This window comes from Chenopodium album, chromosome 15, assembly GCF_948465745.1.
Source record: "Chenopodium album chromosome 15, dcCheAlbu1.1, whole genome shotgun sequence".
In the NCBI taxonomy this organism is placed as follows: domain Eukaryota; kingdom Viridiplantae; phylum Streptophyta; class Magnoliopsida; order Caryophyllales; family Amaranthaceae; genus Chenopodium; species Chenopodium album.
In genome coordinates this window covers 1,776,690-1,804,658 of record NC_137848.1, presented here as the reverse complement: position 1 = coordinate 1,804,658, position 27,969 = coordinate 1,776,690, and the positions used below count along the sequence as shown (strand labels likewise).

The 27,969-nt window shown below is 34.3% G+C and overlaps 3 protein-coding genes across 5 annotated transcripts; 1 reads left to right on the top strand and 2 right to left on the bottom strand.

Annotated features, from left to right (window-relative positions):
* Positions 1-27: 27 nt before the first annotated feature.
* On the bottom strand, positions 28-11,635 carry LOC145581539 (uncharacterized). 2 transcript variants are annotated; one of them, XM_081638545.1, is made up of 23 exons: positions 11,452-11,635; positions 10,445-10,575; positions 9,993-10,077; positions 9,798-9,851; positions 9,600-9,691; positions 9,362-9,465; positions 8,676-8,748; positions 8,173-8,581; positions 7,726-8,046; positions 7,459-7,647; positions 6,689-6,784; positions 6,541-6,604; positions 5,761-5,888; positions 4,629-4,875; positions 4,306-4,537; positions 3,698-3,821; positions 3,561-3,619; positions 2,909-2,996; positions 2,630-2,819; positions 2,389-2,490; positions 1,635-1,762; positions 966-1,028; positions 28-427 (listed from the first exon to the last, which is right to left on the bottom strand). In XM_081638545.1, exons 1-23 carry the CDS (start codon positions 11,488-11,490, stop codon positions 317-319), a joined length of 3,129 nt encoding a protein of 1,042 aa, XP_081494671.1. In that variant the 5' UTR covers positions 11,491-11,635; the 3' UTR covers positions 28-316. The 2 variants fall into 2 exon arrangements, with proteins under 2 accessions (XP_081494671.1, XP_081494672.1); XM_081638546.1 differs by having other exon boundaries at positions 4,306-4,534.
* Positions 11,636-13,650: 2,015 nt separating this feature from the next.
* LOC145582659 (cullin-3A-like) lies at positions 13,651-19,198 on the bottom strand. Its single transcript, XM_081639646.1, has 2 exons — positions 18,489-19,198; positions 13,651-15,796 (listed from the first exon to the last, which is right to left on the bottom strand). The coding sequence occupies exons 1-2, from the start codon at positions 18,647-18,649 to the stop codon at positions 13,756-13,758; spliced, it is 2,202 nt and encodes a 733-aa protein (XP_081495772.1). The 5' UTR covers positions 18,650-19,198; the 3' UTR covers positions 13,651-13,755.
* Positions 19,199-21,075: 1,877 nt separating this feature from the next.
* On the top strand, positions 21,076-25,122 carry LOC145581538 (uncharacterized). Of its 2 annotated transcripts, none has more exons than XM_081638544.1 (8): positions 21,076-21,220; positions 21,342-21,433; positions 21,548-21,583; positions 21,703-21,840; positions 22,748-22,834; positions 23,996-24,037; positions 24,147-24,223; positions 24,780-25,122. In XM_081638544.1, the coding sequence occupies exons 2-8, from the start codon at positions 21,359-21,361 to the stop codon at positions 24,919-24,921; spliced, it is 597 nt and encodes a 198-aa protein (XP_081494670.1). In that variant the 5' UTR covers positions 21,076-21,220; positions 21,342-21,358; the 3' UTR covers positions 24,922-25,122. The 2 variants fall into 2 exon arrangements, with proteins under 2 accessions (XP_081494670.1, XP_081494669.1); XM_081638543.1 differs by having other exon boundaries at positions 21,078-21,220; positions 23,996-24,043.
* The last annotated feature ends 2,847 nt before the right edge of the window (positions 25,123-27,969 follow it).

The window sequence follows — 27,969 nt, the reverse complement described above, 5'->3', positions numbered from 1 at the left end:
AGTTCAGTTCAAATGCTAATCATACATTTCGTTTTCATTTGCTATAAATATTTACCTAATAAGTTAGTTTACAGCACCAAAAACCCTTAAACTGCTTGTTCTTATTCCCACCTGTACATGTATATTTTGAGTACCATACACAAAGTAAACTGATACTCAACAAAATAATGTATATAAAAAGAAAAAAAAAAAGTCCACATCCAAAAATCACACTATTGAGAAACAAATATGAGTATATGACAGTAAAGACTGTAAGAAAATATTTGAATAAAATAGTATGTACAAAGTATGACATATCAAAGAATTCCAGGGAACGTTATGTTTTACTAGGACTGTTTTTCTGTTCAGCTATACGTAGCGTTTCTTTTGCCATGGATGAAAATGTTTGAGCGTTATCCTGCATCTCTGTGGTTCTCAAGTTGATACCCTGGATATATCAATAATAAGTTCAGTAACATTATAAAAGTTAGATCAAAGACTCAAAGATCACATAGTAGATGCATAGATAAATATACATTATACTTCTACCTAATCTTGATTGAAAAAAATGAAGTATACTTGTATACTGCAATTAACAAATCGAGTCTTGTTGTGACTGAAAATTACTGTCGAGATTTCAAAACTGAGACTCATAGGAGGCTACTAGGCTAGAACCTGCTGACACGACTCAAGGGTACTTAAAAGGGTTGCTCTTATAATGTGAAATTGCCTCGACTTTCAAACAAAACAGTACATGTTTTTTTGGGCAAATTAGAAGTCTTAGAGCATGGAGTTACAGTTAGTTACATTTCGGTTAAAACTTGAAACCATGGTGTCAAAAGCTAACTGTTATTTTTCATTCAGTGCTTCCAGATTTTCACTTTTACTAAACACGGTTGAAATGATTAATAACAGAAAATGTAGCTGTAATACAGACATGCAGTTCTCAGACTCAAATTCATATTTCAGTCCATAACAGTCCATACCTGTAATTTCTTAACATTCTCAGTAAGCTTGTTTTCAATCATTTTGGCAACACCAACTGGTTCCTGAAATCAGAAATGTGCATTAGTATCATCAGATAAGGATGCCCTAGCTTCTATCCCAGCAAAAATCCCGTGAAACAAGAGAGAAAAATGATCAATGGTGATGTCTAAATCCACAGTAATAAACATCACTTGTATGCTGATACGGATCATTAAGCAAACTCATTATAAACACAATCAATTTCAGAAGCACGACACTGCATACTTGACTATGAAAAATGAGAACTTTTGAAACTTCTATCACGTAGCAGTAATATTGCGGTACACCTAATTCAAAGAGTAGATAATAGATTAATAGTTGAGAACAATTATTTCATAAGTGGCTCTAGTGGTATATAATAGAGCAAATGTCAACTATAGTTGATTCTCCCAAAGTCGACTCTCAGCTAGCCCCAAAAGTACAATATGTTACTTACTTAATAGCTTTGACTAAAATCATTTAGACCACTTTGATCAAACAAAACCCAAAGGAGCATTACCTATGTATAATCTATTGAATTAATTCATTTCAAAAAAAGGATATTTATACATTTTATATAAAACAGTTAAAACTCTCTTGTCTAGCACCATGCAATACATATATTGAGGAAAAAAAGGTTGGATTCTTACATTACTGGTATTAGATGACGAAAATCCATATCTCTTCTTAATTTGATCAACTGTCTCGACCTTCTCAGATTGTGGCTCTTCATGCGCTGAAGGTTTTTCATTCTTATTTGTCATTTGCTTCAGTTTCCCTGGAAATGGCAGTTTATAATGGGAATAGAATTCATAAGCTACATAAACACACCTGCAATTAAATATGCTTAGGTATTGGATACTGTTACATTTATCACGAAACAAGACAGAATTTTTTTTCAATATGATAATGATACTGGCTAACATATAATTAATTCAAATTACCCTACATGAGAATATAGCTAAAAATCGTGAGGTTACGGAGCCATTACAGCTCAATACACATGGTTTTTATGCTAGACAAAAAACCTGCTCACCACAAGAAGTAACATGCACTTGTCATGAACTTAAATACTGCTTCCATAGGTATTATTCTGTTTAATATTTGTAACTATCCTGTGAGTATTAGGTTTGCTCTAGGACTCTTGTAATACGAGGTAATACACAACTCACGACCAGCGTATTACTACATTCTAACATGGTGTCACAGCCTGGACTATAACCTTAAAATTCCCCTCTTTCTCTTCCCTCTAGCCATTCACCACCCTCTCCCACCTCTTCTGATACTAATTCACTATGGGCAAGGATGATGAAATCCCCCTCTCTTACTCTTTCTTCTAACACTTTCATCCCAATCTAATTAGTAGAATCCATCTAAGTAACGTTAAAAGATCAATGTGCTGACCTTTAAATGTATTGAACTTGCTTGCAAATTTCTGCTTATTAAGCAATCCCATCACATTGTTCCCTTTTGGCTTGTCATCCTGATCATCAATATCAATGTCGTCTGCAAAAAGATTCAAGTTCCTTCATGTATTATAGAAAAGAGACTTATAAAAAGGGCTCTAGAAGGCCTGAGATTGATATGAATGACATTTAACATTTGACACCAAGAAGACAAACACTTAAAGCATAACATGCCTTACCAATGTCCAAGTCATCATTGTCATTTTCAGCTGTGACATTAGCAGAAGTTTCCTCTTGAGCAGGAAAATTGGAAACTGCAAAGTTCTTTGAGAGTTCTTCAGAAATTGCTTTCCCATCTGTAACTTCAGTATCAACACCATGGTTTGTTTTACTTCCGGCTACATCTTTGAATATAGTGCCAAACATCCCCTATTACGTATAAGAAAAAGGAGAACATTCTGTAATAACTCATAATACTTCACTGGAATTGGAATCCAGAAGCACTCTAATGCCATTACCTTTTTCTTTTGAACTGAAGGTGAAGTTGCTCCATCTTCCATTATTGAAAGATTTTTATCATATACTCGAGAAAGCGAGTCCGAGTGTCTAGTACAATCAAAGGAGCAAGTCAATACATAACCACCAAGATCCTTTTAAAGTCAATCCTCATTTTGTAAATTTTCTTTGCAAATAATTCATTTAATCAACTTCAGTAATAACTTGTCACTACATGTAAAAATGAGTACATTAACAAGACAGCAGTGATAATATTCAGATTCCTGTCATGAGACTTCAAGCTATAAGATGTTTCAAATCGTAATTAATAGCTTTCAAACTTGATCAAGATCAGTATTCATCTTTCAATTACTTAACCATTTCGAGGCACGATCTAAGAAAGCAAATATTGCAATATACATTACTATCATTCTCCAAAAATAGAAATCATACTGTATTAGTACCACATTGTTCCGTTTTGGCTTATTATCCTGATCATCAAGATATGTGCATCTCATTACTATCATGCACATTACTATCATTCACCAAGAGGATATGTGCATCTCAGTATATTTTTTTGGATATGTGCATCTCATTATATTCAAAAAAAAAAAAAAAAGTTTATATTGCATTAGGTGGAGTCGTGGAGAAGCAATTGGAAAAGCAAGAACATACCTATACTTTCCATTTTGAAGAAACATTGAAGCCAAAGCAACTTCTTGATCACTCCTCATCTGAATAAATTACAAAACCAAGTAGTTGGTATAAACACTACTCGAGAAGCACAAATAAGAGAAAATTAAGCACTATACCATTATAACTTCTCCATCTGCAGAAGAGCATATGGAGTAGTCAGGCAATGTGTTTGGCTTCAAGGGCGAGCATCTGAAACTTCTTAGTGTAGTTTCTTTCACAAGAGATAAATCTGGAAGGGACCTACAATTTCATAGGGAAACACTTTAATGACAATCTATAACTTCTACCCTATTTTTTACTGGTACTTTTTGCAAGTTAAACATGTAATTTTGCATACACATAGGAGGCAATAAGCAGATAATAATTTTAAGATACAATGACTTGAAAATTTGAGTAATGCACAATTATGTAAAACATTTGAATGCTTGTAGAAATGGCATTGTCCAAAATTAACTACAAATCAATTCAAAGTTTTTGAACTCGATTTAAGTTCCTAATGAGGCTGCAACTACTAAAACATACCAAGTATTTTTACTTAAAAGGCCATCATAACCATTATCATACACAACATATGAAGTAGTTAAAAATACAGAACATCATTATAATATGTTTGTATGGTTAGCAATAATGATAATGTTTTTTTTTTTTTTTTTTTTTGAGGTCAATGATAATGTTATACGGAGTATTTCGTAGTACTGAAGAGGCAAATCAAGATTTTACCAACCGTATTTCAATTTTTCCACATGAAAAGAATAGTACAAGTCCTGTGCTAGAGGTACTGCATATTGTAGATGCCCAGTAGCAGGAGGATGAATTAAACTTCTTTTTGTACAAAACCTTCTTAACCCCCTGGACTATGTGTGGTAAGGAATAAATATATACGGCCTTCTCGGAACAAAGCAACAGCTGATGTTTTTGTGCAGTTTCCTCTGTAGAAGATCCTCTGCTTGCTTCTGCTACATTCATTTGGTTCATAACTCCACTTTAAACTCTTGTAATCTCAAATAAAACCAAATGACTAAAGAATAAATAAGAGATTTGAGTTACCTAAAGTCTGCATAAACAGAGCTTTGGATGGTTTCTTAGGGTGCACTACACTACTGCTCAGTGTATTTCCAGTATCAGCATCAACTGCCAATAAAGATGAGTCCTTCGTTGCGATGACCAATACATTCTTTTCAAAACCATGAAGATCAGATGATTCAAACTTCACAGATATAACATCAGAAGACAGTTCAGTTCCAATTTTTTTCTGATGCAACATGGAGGAACCCTCTACATCAATGACTGAAACCTACAAAGACAGTAATCCAAAACCGGTAAGATGAGTATTTGTTGGCAATGGCTTTTCAATTACTGTCTGTCTGAATTAAGACGTGGTAACATAGAGACGAATCTATCACATTTTTTTTCTCTGGTTTCTCTCAAAAGATTCCTCATGACATTGTTTTCTCTCAAAAGCTCCCTCAAAAGGTTTTTCTAACAGAAGCAAGCATGACATTGCAACTATACATACATGCTACTTAGTTTTAACTCATTATTTTTTATACAAAATTACTTTAATATGAGGATCACTTGATGAAATAAGAATATACTCTTTCTACAACTCAAACAACAGGCGATATTCATCAACAGAGCTATATTTAAGAAAAATAACTGTAATCTTCAACCTTTATTAAAAAAATTTCATTCATTAATACTTGTATAAAATTTTGAATGAGTTTTACTATTTTAGTTCATAGCTCCAAAGGTTCCAAGGATGTGGATGCTAACAACTCCCTAGCATACTAATGTTGAAGCATTTTTTTTTTTCAAGACATAGCTTATTGGTTTAGAAGAAATTATCCTTGTCAAGTTGTCATAGCTGCTCGAATCAGTTAGATAGCAGGGAAGGCTACAATCTACAGATCTAAGTTCTTGAACAAATATAGGTGTTTATGCTAATCCTCTCTCTATATGAAAAACAATACGAGTATATGACTCCCAAAAACAGGCAGCTGGAGGCTAAGATTGGAGAAAGTTCACCCAGATTTTTATTGTATTAACATATGTCCTAAGCCAATCTGCAATATTTCCTATTTCATGTAGTTCTTCTCTAGTACCTAAAATTTAAAAAGAAATAGAGCAGAAGATGAAAAGCTAGAATTATAAGGGTAATAAGAAAAAAAAAATAGCTTACATGTCCTTGTTCAGATCCCACCGCCAGATATCTCGAGCTGTTATATAAGTGGAAAGAGAGTACAGATCCATTGACTTTTATAAACTTCACACTATGAATGACATGACTGTTTCCTTTCTTTGAACTTCCTGAAGTAGATAACATATTAGAAAACTCAGTCAAGTGCATCATGTATACAATATGAAGTTGATTTTCTTGCCAGGTTACATCTCTTCCAAAAAATTTGAAAAACTACAAGGGAGCCCAATACTGCATCTAATGTAAGGCAACCTTTTTAAATTTAAATATTGATTTTCACCAATGCAACCGAGATGTCACATATGACAAATAAGCTACAATTCACATAAAACCTTTCTAATAGATTAGTACTGACATGTTAAACAACCTAAAAGTCTCTCTGGTATATCCTCTACAAATCACAAGCATTTGAGAGTTCATGCATCCATCTTCCAACCAAATGAGTAAAATCCTCAGCTTTATGTCTTTATATGAAGCATTAGGTAATACACTATCTACATCTTTGGGAGACCAATTGCAAAATCAGGCACAACTTTCCGACATAATAATCCACCATGGACAAAGGTGACTCTAAGACCAATCAAAAACAGCTAGCCAGCATATAACTTTTACTACATTTCCACTATGATATAAACCGCAAACAGGTCCTAATGAGGTTCAATTTGGAGAAAAATTCGTTGCTAAGAGTTAATTCAGATTGACCAAATGCGGCACTTTACCCTGATAGAACTTTATACAAATGATCATGCTGATAGAACTTACCTGATAAAGAGAAAAACCCAGTCTCAGTGGAAAATGGTTCAGACTTCAATTGATAGATACGGACCTGTATAGCAAATAAAGTTTGAAATGAACAAAGGAAGAAAAATCCAACAACCAATTGACATCTCTGAAAAGACTGCATAATTACCATTCCACTTTTGTCTCCAGAAATGAGAAGCCGTGATGCAGAACAGTAATGAATTGCTGTTACTGCTACGCCACTTTGAGACGAATCATCCTCATTCTACAAATGGCACCAAGATAAAAAGTCAGGATGCTGTAAGGCTGGCTGATAGCCATTAAAAATTCTAATAATGCCATAATTTCCAAAGGCTAATTTATAATGATTTTTAACCATGTAGGAAAGTTTATTATGATCACACAAAAGGCCAAAAGAAATTTAACATGTAAGAGTTCCTGATGTTGAAAAGGTCATCTATAGTGAATTAAGAATTTCAGTCAATAAATAAAAATGAGTTCCTTCTTGCCTTTTAGATTCTAAAAAAATTGTCTAGTTATGTTTATCCATTCTTTAAAATTCATATGTAGTTTCGGACCCAATATTTCTTGTAAGTGTGATTAGTCTCCCCTGCTAACCGGGATGTGGGGCTGGGGCAGTTAAGTGTTACCCGGTTGCTAGAATCAGTACTCTCAAACTCAGAAGCTTAACCCTCCTCCACACCCCAACCCTGGAGAAGCATATTAAAAGGTTATACGATTAGATTTTCTGCTTATCTAGAAATTACAAGGTTAGCTGCATCATTATAATTTATAAACAACACGATTAGATTTTTTGTGTGGTTAATTAGCTTAGCATTCTGCATTCCACAAGGAATCAAGGATAAACGATATCCAGCAATGCTCTTATGTTCACTAAATTTGTAACTTAATGCAGTAAACCTCGAAACATATCAATACCTGTTGTGTTAACGATAGAAGTGGGATTAAGAGAGGGCATGTAACATCCCAAAAATTGATGGTTCCATCACTATGCCCTGTGATATACAAGTTTCTAATCTTTGCAAATCCAGTAAAGTGAGGTGAACTGGTGTTCTTTGCTTCAGAAGGAAGAACTGATGGAAAATTTTTCACAACTGACATGTAGTCCTGCATAATGGTTACAATACATTATATAGCAATGAAAAAGAAAGAACCACATCAAGAACTGAACGGAGGTATTATTACCTCTTCATAACCTATATTGTTGAATTGATTTGTGATAAATTGAGCAGCAGTAGTGGTTGAAGCTGATATTGGAAGCTTTATCATCAGTTCGTTTGGCAGTGATGCTGATGGTTTTGATTGAGATTGCAACAAACACTTCTCAATAGAATGATCGTCATAGGCATACATAAGACCAGATTTTCCAAGCAAAATAAGAAACTTCTGCTTATGTTTGCTTTGCTCATTTGAGAGAGAGATAATTTCTAAATCAAGACATGGTTCAGGCAGCTGAAGCCCCACTTTAATTGTCCGAGATTCGGTGTCTTCATTCAACAAGACCACCTGCAACACCAAAGTTCAATTCCAAAATACTTTACAGTTTGATCTTGTCAACCCAATTAATTCAAAAGCACAACCATCAACATGAACGTAAATTTTAATAAAATTAGACAATATTGATCCAAATACCTGAACCAAGTTTGGGGATGCGGCATCAGAGGCGCCAGTAACATATAATCGATTAGCTTTCCCATCTGAATAAACCCACTTTAATGATGCAATAGGAATTTTTTCCAATCTGTATACTAGATTGATCTTAGAAGTTTGAACAATTTGGGTATTGCTGGTGTCTCTACTCACCAAAGACCCATTGCCTATGTCAGAATTTGAAGGGATGCTATAAATTAATAAATCCCCAGTGTCGTACCCAACAGCAACTTTGCTGCCAAAGGGGCATACCCAGCATGCAGAAGTTACTCTCTTAGTTTCCTGAGAGGACATAAGAGTCATGGCTCCACTACCACCCATTGTGAAAACAGCTTTGCTTTCTTGGATTGCCCACAGCGTGATCAATCCATCAGCAAATATAATCAGAATCCTTCAGTTGGAACAGAAAAGATGCAAGAAGTGATGAGAGTCTAATGATAAACACGTAATGTGGTAGAAAGAAGAACATAACATAGATACACTACCTCCTGCTTTCTGCTTTTGGTTGAGGCAATATATACTTTACAGCATAATCAACTGAATTCTTATCGGGATATGCTGAAAGGAATAAGTTTTTTGCATAGATGTAAGCATTAATCACCCTTAAAACACATACAGACGTTCACATTAAAAGAAAGAGGGAATCAAAAGTATTATCAGAGCAAAATAAACAAGATGGGAACCTATGTATCCTTGCTAATAAGTTGCAAAAATGTACTATGTAAGACTTCACCAACTTGAATAGCTTTAACATATTTCTTTCAAACTCTTGCCACTAACAAAGAGAGATAGGTCATGCACTAGAAGAGATACACTAATCAATTTCTAAATCAGCTACTAATAAAGTTGAGGACTCTCCTAGAGCAAGCATCTATGAATGATTCTTATCTCTTTAGAGTCAGAACACCATCAGCATGAGACTACAAACAAAGGGGAAGTGGTTTGCACGTGGAATTTGAAAGTAGACAGCAGCCATACAAGCACTCATATCATATTTCCCCTCCCAAGAAAACCCAAGACATGAGATTGACAATAGATTGTAAAATCATAATCAATCAAAATTCGGAAATTCTATGACTAAATCACTAAATCATAGCACAGAATAACAGCTCCACCTTCAGCAAAGATTACTAAGGTCAATAGCATAGAAATAAAAAAATCAATAACTCACCATGTGAAGCTGAAAAGGGGATCCAATACTTCATTTTTTCTATCTGGCCCAATTCATTATCAAGCTTCCACACCGTGACATTACCAGCACGATCTCCTATAAATCTGCCATTGCAAAAAAATATATTTTACCAATGTTGTCTTAGTTCAGCAATTTTGAGCTAGGAATTTGGTTACATATTGTTCCAAGATACGAGATTCATATAATTTCCATAAATATACAATAATGAAATACTTACAAAAAGGAACTCAGCTGCATTACTGACATAGATGTGATCTCTTCATCGAAATTTTGTACATGAGACAAAATCTTCTTATCTATGTCCCAAACCTAGTTATGAGTCATGCCAAACAGTAAAATATAGTGTAAAGATAATTAGGGAAAAAAAAAAAAAAAAAAAAAGAAGTTGAGAAAAAAAAGGATACAATTCAGCTACCTCGATTTGGTCATTGGATGTTACATTCAAAAGAATACCTTGGTTGTGAATGAACTACAAATTCAAACACCTTAGGTTAGCTACAGTTTAGTGCCAAGTTTAGTAAATGATATCGCAGCAAAGTGGTGCTCATAAGTGGTGCAAAAATGAGCACCTAGATCAAGTGAGGGGTTTGAATAACAGAATTAAAAGAACCTGCAAAAATTTGCTGGGCTGCACATCATTGGACTCCAACAGGGCTTGAGTGTTATCTTTTCCCAACAATTTAATCTGCCCAATCCTATAGGAAAGAAACAAGACCGTTAAAATCATAGGATTAAACCAAGTATGTATGATGATTGGAGTAATCTTTACATAAATAAACATCTTGTAAATTAGTAATAAGTTAGGCTCATGATTTTATTTTGTGATTGATAACCAAGTGAGATTCATCAGCATCTTGTTGCACAGGTATACTGATTCATAATGATGTGAAGCAGTCTACTTGAAGTATTAAAAATTGGGTTTATTTACTCTAGCAAAAGTCCATGAATATGAATCAGACTACAGTTAATTTCAGTTATTCAGACTATAGATACGATTATGCAAAACCACATAGAAAACACTTGCATTTAAGAAAATAAAGGGAGGAGCTACAAGGTACAAACTTTGTTGATACTGCAAGTATCTTTTGTATTGGATCATATGCAAACATAGCAGCTGAAGGTGGTAATCCATAATGGAAAGCTAGATGAGGATCAACATCTTCCGGTTTCAGACAATCTGAGTTCTCCCCAGGCTGCATCAGAATTCGAGCATTATCATTGTTAAAGTACTCAAAATTAACTAAATGCTTTCAAATCAAACACACAACAACATATACACAGAAATAATCTTTGATGCACGAAATTGTCATGAAAGTCACATTTCCTGTTTCCAAAACATGGAAATAATCAAATAATAACAATCATAGCAAAAACGCCTATTTGTTAACAATTTTTAATGAAAATAAACAGGACAATTTTAGACTCTTAAGCAACATCATAGGTTTATTGCTTTAATGAATTTACGCGCTTCTAAAAATTCATCATTCACATTACCAGGTTACAGCAACAAATTCTCTGCAACATTACTGAACCAATTGTGGAGTAAACCTTATAATTCTTCAAAAAAAAAAAAAAAAAAAAAAAAAAAAAAAAAAATCCTAATTGCAAACATTTTAAATAGTTGAACAATGATTAAAAACAAAGACATTTTCCTAAGAGCAAAAATTAATCAACACCATTTCAAATTTACAAACGATTGGATTTTTTTTAAAACCCCAGAAAAACCACACTACTAACTACAGTGTACTCCACAATACAGTCAGTCGAAAATTTATAGCCAATTGTGTAATTTAAACTAGTAACACGACAACTAAATGTCTAAATCTGATCCCAAAAAAAATGAAACTAACGATCATCGTCCAACTTAATAAAAAAAAAAAACAACGATAAAAGTTGATGCAAAAAGCAAAAAATCACAAACAAGTTAAAAATTGAATGAAATTCAAACCAAAGCAAATCATATCAACTAATTTGGTCAAATAAATTGCAAAGTACAGTAACATATAATCAATATAATATAGTTTAATCAAACTATTTTCCAAAAATAAAAATTAAATGGTTGTACAAACCTTCTTGGTTGCCTTTTCCACAAGCTTTTTAACAAACATTTTGAGAATTAATTCAACTCCAAAAAAAACCAGGAAATTAGAGAAGAAGAAAAATGTTATTTTAGAGAGAGAAACAATTGTTTTAGAGAGAGAAATTATTGATTGATTGACGTCAGTTACATGTTTAAACTATAACAACGAGAAACTTGACTGTTCAGGGGAAAAACTGACATTCAATGGACCATTATTATTTATTTATTTATTTCTTCTTTAGTACGGTGTATTGGGATATGGTCGGTGGTTTTTTAAATTTTTGGATTTTTAAAATTTTTTTTGGATCAAGTAATAATAAATCGTTAAAAAAGATTGGATTGATTGACCCTTAATGATGATACACGTAAGTAAAGTGGGTGTGATTGATTTGCTTTAGTTGATGTCATTAGGACAAGGATTTGGAAGACTTTGAGCATATCATGCCATGTGTTGTGGTTTAAGAGAGTGACCACCTTAAACTTGTGTTATGCTTCTCTTATGATGAGGAGGATGAAAGTAATTTTGACAAAATATAGTTCTAAAGGTAGTTGTTAGCTATGGTAATACTTATATGGTAACTAAAAACTACTCAAAAATTAAACATACTATACATTTCTACTCCATCGCATCATGGTCGTTAATGCTTGTTTGGTTGATACTACTTATAATACATGTGATGTGGAAATCTTAAGGTAGTGGAATTGTGGAAAAATGAAAAGTTAATTAGAGTAAGAATTAAATATATTTCAATGATTAATATAAAATATATCTTTTTTTGTAAGTTTTACCATTATGTAATGAAGGATAATTAGGTATAAATTTTGTTTTGAGAATTGTAATCATCCCCTATATCGTCATATTACAGAAATGAGAAAGGTAAATTTTGACACCAAAACAATATTAACAAATCACAAAAGTATAAAAATTCTAGGTTCCCTAATGAAAATTTTGAAGAAGATACTAAACCTCTTCTTATATAAGGGAAGGGGAGATTTTAGTATCAACCTAATTTAAAAACACATTAATACCTATCATGACCCAGATTAACATTAAAAATAATGATTTTGTAATTAATAAACATAATTAAGAGTAAAAATCATAATTATATATGAAAGCAAAAATAATTAACAATCTACCTTTCATTGAGATAATTCGAACGTGTACCCACAAGACTATATTTTTAGTTATCAAAAAGTAATAATCTATTCATTAAAACGATTCCTACAAGTACCCATAAGGACATAAGACTACATTTTCCCTTGCATATAACTCATAAATATTGGTCAAAGGTCAAGTGAATAGTGCAAGAGATCCCAATACGAAGTGAATAGTGCAAGAGGCCTATGCCCTATGTTCATATAAAATAGAATGAATATGTTCATAAGCCTCCTGCTTGTGAGCAAGGAAACAAGATAGTTTAGTTAAGATTGGCATCCTGGAAAATACTTCCCTCCCCTCCAACTTTTTTTTTTTTTTTGGTGCCCCTCCCCTCCAACATAATACAACCACTTGAGGGAATAATAGAATGACCAAATGAACTAGAATAACAGTAATTTTTTATTATTTTTCTTTTTTCTAAAAAAAAAAAAAGGGGCAAGAATAACATAAAATTCGTTTTCCGAAAAGCGAACACTCCAAAAAAACCTATTAAAACATTATGCAACATAAACTCCCTTCAAGAAAGAGTACAATTGCATTATGGTAGCGATACAACCTTAAACAGAAGACAATGTCAATGTGCAACATTGATAAGATTGAATAAACTTAAAGCAACTAAGTATCACCAAGTTCGGCACCTTTCATAATTTAAGCATTATGGTGTACGACGTCCCACAATTGAATAGCTTACAGCAAGCCAACAAATTGCAATGTGCATACGCCATACAGAAGCAAACTATACAAATCAAAGCAGCTCTTAACATAATTGAAGCAGCAACATCTAGTCTAGAAAAGTAAACGACTTCCCATCAAAGATTTAAGGGCAGTGAATCTTTTGATACGCACAAGGATTTTCAAGACAAAATGCGACTCCAAGCCGATTCTTCCACATTGCGTTTTGAAGTGGGTTGCCTTCATCAACTTCCGGGACAAGTCAATTATCCTGCCAAAAGTTCCTGATCAAGAAAGACCGGGGTACTTAAAAGGGATACCCAACATTGAAGGAAACCTTGTAAATCTGAGCCGAAGGAATTCAAGAGCAATTGGCTTACTATCAATTTGAAGTACATCATTCAATTCCAGTTTTCAGCACTAAACATGAAAAACACTAGTGAATGCTAGAAAACTGATCCCTTAAGCAAGGTAGCGATACAACTTCCTGTCAACACTATCTCTTTCCAAGAATTCACGTTCTATGAGTGACTCAATACGCTTCTTAATCTCCACTGGGTTTGGCAGGAAACGAGATTGCAGCTGCTTTGTGACCTCAGCAATAATATTGTTATGGTCTAGTACTTTCCTGGATTTCATAATTCTCACTATTGCAGCCTCAATCTGAGGTTTTCTATCCTCCTCCACCCTTTGTCTAGTTTCCTGTTTTTCAGGTTCTGATTCTTTCTGTGCAACTACTGTTCCTATCTTCACCTTGTAAAATTTGCTTGAGAACTTGTCATTGAACAAGAAATCATCGTTCTCACCAATATCCTTGCTCATGGGCTCTTTTCGAAGGACATTCTTTCCCTTGACACAAGCCAGTGATTGCAAACACCTCTTCAGCTCTGGGGCAGGAATCTCAGTCGCTTGTTCAATCTCCCGGTAGCTAAGTCTGTCAGCATTATTGAAAAGCATAAGTACACACATTTGGAAGGTTGAGACATTGAGCTCGTGCTTCTGACCCTTGCTGAAAGTTGCTTTTATATCAGCTGTACCCATATTAGTTTGCCAGGATAATCTTCGGCCAGTATGTGTTCCAAGATAGTACGAGCGGAATTTTTCACAGAGTAACGACAGCTCCGCAGGAAGGTTGCAGGGAATACTTGGTTGAGTGGGCCAGGACCCAGTTGTTAAAACCTGGACAACCAGTGTAGGTCCATCCCCTAGCTCAGCACCATGATTGGCGTAAAATCCTTGTATTGTATCCTGAGAAGTTTTCATATCTGTGAACATACCCTCTAGCTTGGAAGTAAACTGATAACCACATTCTGTCTTAAGCTTCACGATCAAGCTTCTCTCTGCATCATCAGACACAGTCTTTCCTGACAACAGTCTCTTAGCCAAGTGCTGTTTATAGTACTTCTCAAACACATCTTTCTCCTGCAGATATCTGAAAAGCATCATCACCTTATCTAGTACAACCTCCACATCCTCTTCACTAACACCCTTGAGACCTTTACGAAGCTTGTCATCCACAAACAGAGAGATAAACTCTGGAGAACGGGCATTCAAATTGATGAAGTACTCAAATGAGGAATTCAATGCATTCTGGAAAGTCTTGTCATTGTTAAATGCCAAGCTTATGATTTTATCATATTTGTCTTTCTCATCTAAAAGACGCTGAACGAACTCTACAGGATCCTTCACCCTTTCGGGATCAGTAACAAGCTGCTTACCAACCTCTCTGATGTGAGAAGTCATCACATCTCGAACAGTGCTGAGACCATTATCCACCCGACGGAATAGATTATACATTCTTCCCAAGTCTTCATATTTATCATCAAGAAGCATATTCACTAGGCCTGAATTATCCATGTGAACCAGCCTTGGCATGTGGTTAGCAATCATCTCCCTCTCCACTACCTTTGTTATCTTGGCTTCACTTCTGATGTCCAGATAATGTGAAACTCTCTCGATTTCTTCATTCAGACGTCTCTCGGCTTTTTTTAGGTAATCACCACAATCACAGCACTCAATGAACTGCTGAGACTCAACACGGTAAAAATTAGCAGAAACATCAAGAAATGGTTTCTCAAAGTCCTCTTGATAAACAGATGCCCCTAGATCCATTAGCATCTTTATTATGTTTCTCATCAGCCCCCTGTTAATAACTTCCCCGGTTCTCTCTTGCTGAATCCAATCAAGGAGAGTGTTTAAAAGCCTAGTCTGAATACTGCTGGCATGGATAACATTATCTCTCCACAAATTCAAGCCAAGATCATAAACAGGAGTTTTATGAGTGCTGGGAACAAAAGTTCTGTCCATGTACATCAGTATGTCTCGAATCATCTGCAACGCCTTATTATGTTCAGCCCATTTTCGATTCAGCTCTTCAAGAAAAGCGTCTCCCTGAGAAGATTCTATGGATTTCGATATATCTTTCAAATGTGAAGTCATTGTTGTCACAAGACCCGAATAAAGCTTCTCACCATATTTGTGCAGAACCATGTTGTAAGCATTTCTGTAAAAGTTAACCGAAATCAGGAGATGAACGGTGTATCACAGAAAATTCTATGAATTTTGAGGAACTCCAGATCAAGAAGCAGGCAGATAATTGGAAGAAAATTGGATACCAAATGCTGAAAATGAAACTAGATAGGTTTAGCCATAAAGCCATTTCAACAAGCTTGTGATAATCAGTTGGCATCTCTTAAGATTTGAAAAATCTTCGTTCAACACTGGCAGGATTACAATATACAACAACACTTGAAGATGTAAAAACTGGCATAATTTGAACTTCTCCTGTGAACCACCACGGCTTTAAAATAAAGTTATAGTTTTTGTAAGAAATGCCATTAAAATTTCTGTGATAGCAGTGCTTCTCAATAATTACAGTATTTAAAAAATGGTTGCAATTAAGGCAACGTGATCTAGTCAGAACAGAAAATAAACAATGAATGTGCGACACAAATTGAATTACAAGAGTTCAATGGATATATAATTGCAAAAATCTATGACAATCATGTCAAAAGCAACAAGAAAATTCAGTAGATCAACCAGGGTTCAACAAAAAATGTAAGAAAGGTCCTTTCTGTAATATCCATACAGTAACATATTGGGAAAAAAAAATTATCAAAAAAATATGGAAAACAAAAGAAGGTGAAAGGGAGTTGTGCCAAACAAATTCATGATATCCACAAAGAATTTTCAATAAAAGAATAACAAATGCAGAGAAAAACAAAAAATATTGGATTTTGTCATCATAAACTCAGTCTAAAATTCCAAATGCAAAATTCCAACAACTTGTGAGACAACACAATATTTTATCACTGCCACTATACAGTGATATACATGGAACAAGAGTAATTTTATAAGGGAAACCATAAAAAAAATCACAAGCTCATTTAGATAAATACTCCAATGTCAATAGTTATTGCAATTTGCAACTAAAATAATGAAACAAAGTAAAACAGTATTTCTCCCTCCCTTCTTTTATGTCCCACTCAACTATACTGTAAATACATAATTTAAGAAAATTGTGAAAAGGGTGAAGGTGTAAGATATAAATGGGAGTCGAGAGTGTGTAAAAAGGTGGGTTGGTGTAAATAACGGTGATTAAAGTAAGAGAGATAATATCAAAAGGTGTAATTATTGTGATAAGAGGGGTGAGATGGCAAAGGGGGTATGCCTAAAGTAAAATTAACCAAAGAATGGACAAAAATGAAAAGTGACTGAAAATAGAGGAAAAAGCCTGGTTAAATGACTCTTTGATCCTCTAAGTACTATTCATAGAACTCCACACCACAAGACATGGGATAAAGTGGAAAAAAAAAAAAAAAAGTTGTAAGCTGCCATGGAAATCATCCAACTTCAAGAAGTTACCAACAAAATCAACAGCAAAAAAACAGAAGACAAAGGTAACAATTTTCGACATAGTATCATTCCAAAGACTTGAAATAGGGCGTCAATAAGGCCATCATTCGAAAAACAGGCATCAGCAGTTCAGCACTTGTCTTGCACTTTTTATCTTGCATAAACCCCATTTTCTGCAAAAACAACCAATTACATCCTAATTTGCCTTCAGCACTTGTTACTAAAAAGTAGCTATCCATTGCCCATGGAGTAAATTCCATCAATAAATTATTGTTAATACTACAACTTGAAGCATATATGTATGCAAAATCAAAAGTCAAACCCAACATCTTACGTTCCATTTGGTAGCATATCAATTGATGCTTCTCCAATCAAAGGTAAGTAGCCTCCATATTTGCCTCCAACAAAGTACACCTACTCCCTCCATTTCTTATTGTTTCCCCCATTATCAATTTAAGGCCGTCCTTGAAAGATCACCCCATTCCTATTTATGTCCATTAGGGCTAAAGCTTTACTCTCACATAAATCACATTTGGCCCCACCATTTGTCTTTCATTAACTCCACTCAACCAAAACTTACCTATCCATAGTCCATAGAGTCAATCCCATCAACAAATCATCGCTAATATTACAACTTGAAGCAAATATGTATGCAAAATCAAAAGTCAAAACCATCATCTTACATTCCATTTGGTAGCATATCAATAGATGCTTATTCAATCAAAGGTGAGAAGCCTCAATATTTGCCTCCAAAAAAAATACACCTACTCCCTCCATTTCTCATAGTTCCCCAAATATCCATTTAAAGTCGTCCTTGAAAGATTATCCAACATCTATTTATGTCCATCATGGCTAAAGCTTTATTCTCACATAAATCACATTTGACCCACCATTTGCCTCTTACTAACTCCACTCAACCAAAACTTAACAAAGTTAAAATAGGCGGGAGTACATTTCAGCTGAGAGCACACTCAAATCATGGTTTTGGCGTGATCAATTCGCCTGCCCAAATTCAACTCCCTCCACCACCACCTGAATCACCCATCCTTATCCGTCCTTAGCTACTAAAACAAGGCTCAATCCAATTACAATCACAAGCATCACATCCTGATAAACTTCTTACAGCCATTCTCATTTCGAAACGCTTACAGCCATTCTCATTTCGAAACGCTTACAATCATTCTCATTTCGATACGCTATCAAGTTAGCCAATACCTAATCATTAAACTCTAAACAGTAAACAGATAATCAAGATGCTACAATCAACATATAAAGCACAACAACATAATCAAAACAAGTAATAATTACAATTAAAAACCTAAATTAACAAAGAAGCAAACCTGTAAAGCTCCTCAAAGCTAAGACCACTAGCATTCTCATTGTAAATCTCCTCAATAGCATGCTCCAATATTTTCCAAGTCTTATCAGCATATTTCGGATCCACCACCACCCTATGCTTAAACGCCTCTATCTGAAACGGCTTCCTCCTTTGATTACTCATTTTCTCTCTCCTATTCCTCTCTCTCTCTCTACCTCGGAATTCAAACCCAGAAATACAAAACCAAACAACAAATCGAGAACAAAGCGATCACCCCCAAAAACGTAGAAATTCTTCTAACAAAAGGGGGGAAAACTACGATAAAATTAAATTAAAAAATCTTCATTCGCCAAATTTGAAAGGGTGTTCTTAAGAAGATCTGGGGATGAAAAGTATTAGATTCGAAAGGAAAAGAGAAAGGTTAGTGAAAAGAAGATGAATCGAGGTGGGTGAAATTGGAACTAGGGTTTCTTCGAATTTGGGGTAAGATGATAATAATTAGGGCAGAAATTAAAGAGAAAAAAAGAGATAAATAATGAAAATCTGGAAATTGGGAGTGGAATTTGTTAGAGGTTTCCAGGAAAAGGGGGTTTTTGAGAGGAGAGAGAAAATCAGGAGGAAGGGAAGAAGGAGAGAGAGATGGGGGCAAATAATGAATTTTGGATTATTTTTCTCTCTATCTATTTTAGTTTCTGAAAATTCAAGACGAAGAAGATGGATAGCTCCTCCCTTTTATTTTCCTATATCTTTTTTTTCGAGTTAATTCCGAAGGTTCGACAAAATGACTCACATTTGATTATTCGAACACCTAAATTGTGATACATTTTCTAGTGATTGCAAACTGTGTAGTATATTTTACTTATGTTCTCCCTTTCCTTCAAAATAAATGCCTTAATTTAATTGGCATATATGTTAACATAAAATTTTTATCGATAAAGTCGTTAGTTATCAGTAAGTATAATTATTGTTCTCAAAAACAAAAAGTAAGTATAATTATTTAAAAAAAAAATAGTATCCAAAAACTGTACGGTTCATTGGTAAGATCCTAACAAATAGCACTAAACTATGTTTAATCTTATTATGCATAAAGCACATATTGAGGTTAATGTGGTGTCTATAATGTTACAAAAATCAAAGTGATACATGTATTTTGAAACAAAGGTAAGATAAGTAATCAGCATTGATAAAAGTAAAGTATATGAGATAGTGTTGAAAGTCATAATAAAATCACTACACAAACAAGACCAAGGAGTGTAATACTCAAATCCATAAAAAATACCAAGAGCAAATTTATGACAAGTCATTGTATTGTGTTGAGATTTATATTGTGTAGAGCTTTTGAGGCCACGAAAAGCTTGGGGCCAAAATCCATTCAGTAAAATCGTGTATGTAGATATGCTCGACATCATTGCCATGGAACTAACGGAAGCAATGAGTGATGGTGAGAAAAATGGAAAAGGCTTGAAAGATGGCAAGCAATTGGGAACAACTTAGGTGCAGAAAGGTAATTTCACATCCTGGGGCAAAAGGGTCAAAAATTATTCACACAGGAACATGCACTTCTCACTTTTATGTATGTATATGTATAAATAAATAGATTATTCTTTAATATTTCGTAAAAAAAATTTATTCTTTTATAATGACCATTCCTTCTTAAAACGGGCATGTGTTGTAGGCTCATGTGTCGTGCTAGCGTGCCACGCGCTCAAGTGGGCCAAGAAATAGTCATGTTGTACCAAGCTTTTATAAATTGAGATCAATCAAAGTTGTTCGCATGTCGTAATGTGTTGGGTTATGTTGTTCCAGGAAGTTGCTTAATAAATTACATACTATATATTATTTTATAAATTTGTCAAAAATATGTGGGCTAACTCGTCGAGCTTGTGTTGAATTTTGAAACGATGTATATGTACGGGTTCATGGCCCACTGACGTGTCTCTCGTGCCGTGGCAGGCTTAAGAAGGGCTTATAGCGCGAGTTAGATCATTTTTCATGGCGTGCCTAAATGGCCCTTGTCAAAGGCCCGACTTATATAACATCTTAATTCATTCTATACAATGAGGTAGAGCTCTGGTTAAGGAGTATACAACATCAAAACTTTAGAAAAAAATTAAGAACTTGGCTCTAATTAACAACAAATTAGAGTGGTCCATAACCTTCAAGTCCCAAGATCGAAAATTGGCTCTAATATTTGATGTTATGACCAAGTTAGACAAAAAATATGATCGAATTAAAACTTTAATTATTATCATTTAAATTTTGCTATTTTTTTTTTTTTTGAATGAATTATGTATTTGAATATATGATTAGACGAATCTAAACAAATTTTATAGATTAGATTACTAGTTATAATTAAGTCAAATTAATACATCAGATTAAGTTAGCCAAGAAAAAATTATATTAAATTAGATGACCTTATTTTAGGGGAAGAGAAGAACAAATCCTTTCTTTGAGAAAATACAAAAGTTTATCTTCATAATAAATACTTCCTTCATCCTTTTATTAGGAGGAAACCCTTTTATTTACACTTTTATTAGAATTTCATTTCTAACATTTATTACTCATATACTAAAGAAAAATGAGACTCTAATAAAAGAATAGAGGGAAGCAACATTATTTTGGGTTTCAACTCTAAAAAAATAAGTGTTTTGCTTCATATTTAAGCTACAATTGAAAAACCCCATATTTTTCTCTACGTTTAATCCTCACTCCCTCAAATTTCTGGAGTTTATTGAACATTTTATCGTATCCAAGGTGAGTAAATAACAATTTTTATATTCAGTTTTTTGGTTTAATTTATCGTCTTCCCTTTAAATTGGTTGATTTTTGTGGCTTTTTTTTTTTTTTTTTTTTTTTTTTTTGGTTTGAAATGCAGTTTTTTTTGCTTAAATTATGGTGGATAATGCATGTACTGAGCACCTATTATTTGGTGGGGCAATATCAATGACCTTTCCTGATAGATTCCAGGTTTAACATGCCAAATTTCCCAATTTCTTGCTTTTTATTTAAGTTATATTCGTGGGAAATTAACAATATTTTGAATTTTTGTTTTGTGTGTGCAATTTTGGTTTATATCTATAGGATTTGAGCAATGTACGGGAAGTTCCTGATCATCAGGTTGAATTCTTTTTTTTTTTTTTTTTTTTTTGGGGGTTCTAAATTATTTGTAGTGATAGGTTTTGTGGGTGTTTACAAATTAATGGAAGGGTCAATGTGGATTTTGTTCCTGTGTATAGGAAGCGTTTGCTGATCCTAGTCGAGACGAAAGTCTCATTGTTGAATTGTTAGAGTTGAAGCAAGAGGTTGCTGATGAAGGTAGTGCTGTGTGGTTTCTTCAAGACCTTGCTAGGGAACAGGATGCTGAAGGCGGTATGGTGAGTTTGTCAAGTTTCGTTTCGTTTCGTTTAATTTCTCGATGTTGGGTGAATTTCAATTATGTTGTTCTTATTGGATTATTTTGACAGGGTATTAAATTTGATAATTGACCTATTATGGACTTTGTTGTTTATAAATGTTAATTAGGATTAAGGGGTGAGAGAAAATTCCTCATATAACTTATATATATTCATGACAGATTTAGTGACTTTAGAAGCTATAATTGTATGATGAAGACCTAAATGATGCTAAATATGTCACTTGGACTTATGAACTGGGATATGCAAGGAATCTGATTATCTGAACGTGGCAACTTAGCTGTCCAGAATTCAAAGTGGTATATTGCATTGAAGTTTATGAAAAACGGATTTAAAATATGACCTGTCTTTAACATTGAAGCCACTTGCAGAATGACGAAGTTGAACATCAACATCTTTTGTTAGTGTGAAACAGGTGTTTAAACTAGATATCATCATATCACCATCAGTTATCTACTTCCTGCCCTTAAAATCTACTGTTGAAATATGCTGAGTCATGCAGATGAGTTGTTTATGACTCAAAGTCCTATGTGCATGTAGCATATGCTATATGCGTGCTCTTGAGCAGTACCCATGTGTCTATGCCCCTGAAATAGAGTCTTTGAATTGAATTGTTTTATCATTGAGCATATGGAATTCACACAAGTTTTAGTTCAATAGTGCAAAAGTTTTCAGTGGTTCTGGTACTATTCAATTCCGCTTGTTAATATTTCAAAATGCCATTAGATGGATTGTTCATGATCTGTATTTTTGGTTTATCATCTAATAATCATTTGATCTTTATTTTCCTATTTGGAAATTTTGTTTAATTTCCATTGTTCGGAAAACTACAAAAATATGTTAATGATTGATCTTGTTTCAAGTACAGATGATTGAGCAATCAGGAGTATTAGAGGTTCCGGGCTTGTGCTACAGAAGTACACCTGCTGTCATCACTAGTGCTGTTGGCCAAATGGTGTGCAATTTAGTTATTACTTTGTTCAAGTTTGCTTCCATTTTCAGTTTTAGAAATGATGTCTTCGTTTGTAGGACAATCTTCAGATATTAAGTAACACTGCCTTATACATATGCTTAGTGACCTCATTTCAGTTTTGGTCTTTAGTACTTTTGTATGCTTAGTTTTACATGTTCTTTTTTATTGTTTGATTCTGTTACTCTTATTGGTGCAGTTTCCTAGTTTTGATTTTTAATCTAAGATATTTTGCGTTGAATCATTTATATTGGATCTACAGCTTGCAAAGCAGCAGTCCTATTTATCAGATGTGTTACTCATGTGCAGTCTTCTCTGTTTAAATTATTATGGATCTTTTTAGATGCTTGAGCTTCTAGAAAATAGACAACAAAAAAGGTATGATGAGAAATTTGACTACCTCACAGTCAACTATAGCTATTTTTGGTGAATCAGCCTTTTACCCTAGAGCACCCCTAAGTCCCCAACCAATGCTTTTAAATCTTGGTATGCTGTAAGGAATATGATATTTTATGGAATATCTTTTAGCCTCCATGTTTTTGCATAATTTAAGTTATAATACTCAGGCTATCACTCCTATCAGCTTATTGTCATATTTACTCATGTATTACTTTTCTAAACTAAACTAAATTACCAATCATAATGTGCTAACACTGGATCACCTGTCCACAAAGAGTTCTATCACCTTTGTCTGAGTTCTCGTGACTTAAAGTGCCAATGTACATGTAAAGTCAGATTTACTCTGCAGTCTGGCATGATATTTAAAAATCAGAATCAGATTAGTTACTGAAAAAGTTCCTCTAGGTCGTATTTTCCATGTTCACTCATAGGTTCTTTCTTTTTCTTTTTTATTTTTTTATTTATTTTTATTTTTATTTGGCAAGTACCCTTCCTTTTGCTGCACACTTCCTGCAGATATTCTATATGTCAAATTTAAACTGAAGTTTTGAGCTTCATTGCGATTGCATAATCATTTTCAGATGTTTCTAGGATTTAGGATCTCATGGGCTGCAATATTCAGATTCAAGGTGTTTTGATGATTGTTAATGTGAAGCCCTTCTTGTATTGCTGAAAATGAATGACAGACAGGCTTTGTGATCTCTAAGATCTAACTTACTAAATTCTAGTTTTGTCATGATTTTGCAGGCCATTTCTAAGGGACGTCAAGGAAGAGAGGCACAAAATATAGTAAGGGTAAGGATCTCTTATTATAGTTTTATAGTTTATTTCTTTGTCCAATGTCAGCACAGATCTACAGTTCATAAATTATTGACAATTCGTTGTCTGGCCTATTCAGGTTTATTTGGCCAATCTGCGTCTTAAGGAAGTTGGCACAGATATCTTGATCACTGCCTATGAGCCTGTCGTTATTAGGTAAGCTTGATGAACCTTCACTGTATATATAGTTCATTTATCTTCCTATTGTTCCACACACTCTGGCAGCAAGGCCCCTATCTCTTTTACTCTTTTAGCTTCATCTGAGCTTATCTACTTAGCTCCAAAATCAGGCAGACACCAACCTTTGCCTGAACAAAATATGCTTCCAGTATATTCTGACACTTCTCTATAAACTTCAATTTCCAGCTTGTCTTATATTCAAATCATCCAAGCAGATTACATTGTACTGTGCTGCATGATCATGTATTTTAGTCCGAAAGGTCTGTTATGTGCTTTCTTGTGATTTTTTGTTGGATGGAACTTCATATATACTGGTTTCAGGGTAGAAACTTAGAATAGTATCTTGAAGAAGGTACTAGCTACTAATTATTTTGGGAGTTAGACCACCCATGAGTGGCCAGGACTTGGGATCAAACCTTACCTCCTCCACTGCCCTCTACCAAAATTAAGACAACAATAGTACTAGTATAAGAACTGGTTATCTGGGGGTCTTGTTGTAACTGACAGATAATTTTAATTTTCCATATTTCAGTCCTTTCAGTGAGAGTGCTGGTACTGTTGGTGCTGGAGTAGTATCGCCCGCTGAACAATCTGGATGTATGCCAATGGCTGAGGTCTTCAAGCTTTCTGTTTCTAGCTTCAAAGTCAATGATTGGAGCCTCTTCAATGCTTGAAGATGTTATTTTTAGTAAATGGCACTGGTGCACTTTTGTACAAAGTAGTTTGTAGATGTGAAATGATAGTCTGTTCGATGTCATCACATAGAATTTTGCTACAAGTAGGTTACTACTTGGAAACTATCAATCATTTACCTCACATCTTGTATAATAAACTAATTGCGACATAATAATACAGGGATTGTTTTGCTCACTTCTTGCTCATACAATCTAAATATGTTAGCTGTGTGTATGTTGTTGAAACGGGAAAGTAATTTTTTTACTTGTGATCATCCTGTCAAAATGGGGAAGTTCCTATTTACTGGATAGCTGATTATTGTTATGCAGCAGCTGTTGCTTCTAAGACATTGACCAGCTCAGTGAACTTAGTTTGATGACTATACTGTTATGAAAAATGATGATCTTATATACTTGTATTAGTGTTCAATTTTCAGAGAAGATGTTTGCTGTCGCCTTTGTTACATTAATTAGAAATCATTGCTAATTTTTGAGGGACATAATGAGAACATGACTGCAAAATATAAATGACTTTAAAGATAGCAAAGACTACATAAAATCATTGTTTTGTTAGCTATTTCTTCCAAAAATTTGAAAGATAATTCGAAATCATACAAAATTGAGTACGTTAGAGAAGGTTGAATATCATCATCTCCTCACTCATCCTTCTTCAACGTCAACTAAGGGAAATAAGCAGGCTTATATAGGATTATTGTAGGAATAGGTTACATTTATGAACGATTTTCCTATATATATAAATGCTAAAATAAATAATACTTTCCAAAATGCTAAAAAAAAAATAAATAAATAAATAGACATCTATGTTGGTTAATAAATTTCCCGCCAATTTTTTTTTCTTCTCCATATCCTTCCTTCTCTTGTCCAGTTGTCCTTTGCATCTTCTTCCTCGTATCTACACATGATAAGATTCACCTCCATTTTCTTCCTCCGATCCCAAACCACGACCAACATTCACCTTCATCTTTAATTTGTTCTCCTTCCTCCTCTTCACACCATTTCCAATTTAACTCTCATTGAAGCATCCCGAGCTTTCCTCTTTGTAAGCCACCATTTCCACTGTCATATTTCCAAGCTTTGTTCAATGAAAATCCTACACTTTATGCGGCTTATATCAATTTTAAGCCATAGGCTTTAAGCAGAGTTTCAAAAATAAAAAAATTATAGCTAACATAATGTCATACAAACCTAAAAAGAAGAAAGCTACTTTAGTTTAGAGCCAATTAAGAGAGTTCACTTCATGATTTATTCATATTTCATAAAAATAAACCATAATTATTTAACAATAGCATAGAGTGAGTGTCAGAATGTAGCACATACTACTGACACAAACAGCTTCAGACACAAGCATGCTATGTGCTATATCCACCTCTGGTTGTTAATAAGAGCAGGAAGGTACTCCTTCACAACAAAATCCACATGAAGCGCGATCAATATGGTTATCAATTTGTGGTCTATCATTCTTTTCACCTCGGCGACTCTCTCCTCAGACTTGTTCACAAAGCTGTCGTTCAAGAGACTCTTAGCAATAGCTAAATCCTCGTCATCCATATCTACAAAGGTACGAGACTTAATCACTTCAACATTGAGAGGGTCCTCAGCAGACTCCAAGTGAACGTGTCTAATCCCCAACCACTTAATGTCGAGTTCGACACCAGAAAAACACCACGACATCCCCTTAGGTATCCACGTTTCATAGAAGGAGAGAAGCTTAAGGGAAATAGGTTCATAGTCCACCAAGGCAAGAATTGGAACGCGCCACTCCCTCTTGAGCAGCCTGAGAAAGTAACGTGCACTCATCTGCAGTGCCCTTGACCAAGAAAAATTTGTGTTCAATATGGCAACTACTGAAAAAAAGGTTGGCAAAAGTTTCAGCGGAATCAGTGAGCAAAATGAACTGTGCATCAGATTTCATCTCTTTAAGCTGTTCCGGCTTCAGTGGCTGGGAATTAGGGCCGCACCAAGGAACAGTATAATATCTATCATTGAAAGCATAAGTGGCAGTTTCATTGCGTGAATACATGGGTACGTCGATGAAATCAAAGTCTTTCTTAGGAATATCAGAGCGGGGATACACAACAATGCCATCATTGGTTTTGTAGATACAACCTTCATCAAAATCACCACCAGAATCAGAATCACAATAAGAATCAGAATCGGGAGATATAGAAAGGTCGGCTAAGGCTGAGGCTGACATCCTGAATCTTGAAAAACCTGCTACTGAAAGAAACACAGAACATCCAGTCAGTCGGCGTAGTACGTAGTCTTTTCCAAATAAAATCCGGTATTAACATTAAGGGTTGTGCAATACATTAGCAACTAAGTTTGATTCAATTATCAACCCACAAACTCAATCATACAACATACTCTTAATTGAAAAAGGGCTAACTAATACTCCAGTATTAATACAATCATATGAAGACAACACCAATGATTCGGCTCAAATATAATTTCATAGTTCAATCCTAACATTAAAAGGGTTGAGCAATGCATTAGGAACCAAATTTGATTCAATCATCACATAATTATTGGTATATGTGATTCAATTATCAAATTTCTAGAAACATAATCGCTGGGTATCATCTTTGATAATCTTCATGAGTTCATGCAAGCATAGTTATCCAACAATATATACTTTGATGTTTTCTCCACACATTCGTAACAGATTACGTACAACAACGAACTTACCTCAATTAGTTTCTAATAACGGAGAACGTCAACTGCGATGTTCAGTGCGCTTCAATGGAGAACTCTCAGAGAGAAAGAGGAGGCAGGGCTATAGATTGTTTGTTCCATGGAACTTCATATATACTGCTAGTAATTAGCGTTGTATTAGCTTCCTTGAGAAGCTTTTTTTTTTTTTTTTCTTTTTTAAGTCTTATTTTGTAGTTTGTATTTTTTCTTTTTTTTTTTTTTTTGATAGGGAGACTTCTAGATTTTAATAATCCTTCCCTGTGATAGGGGATTATTAAACTGTGTATATACTGCTAATTGAGTTCGTAGATTTACAAAGGTTCAACATCTCTACGT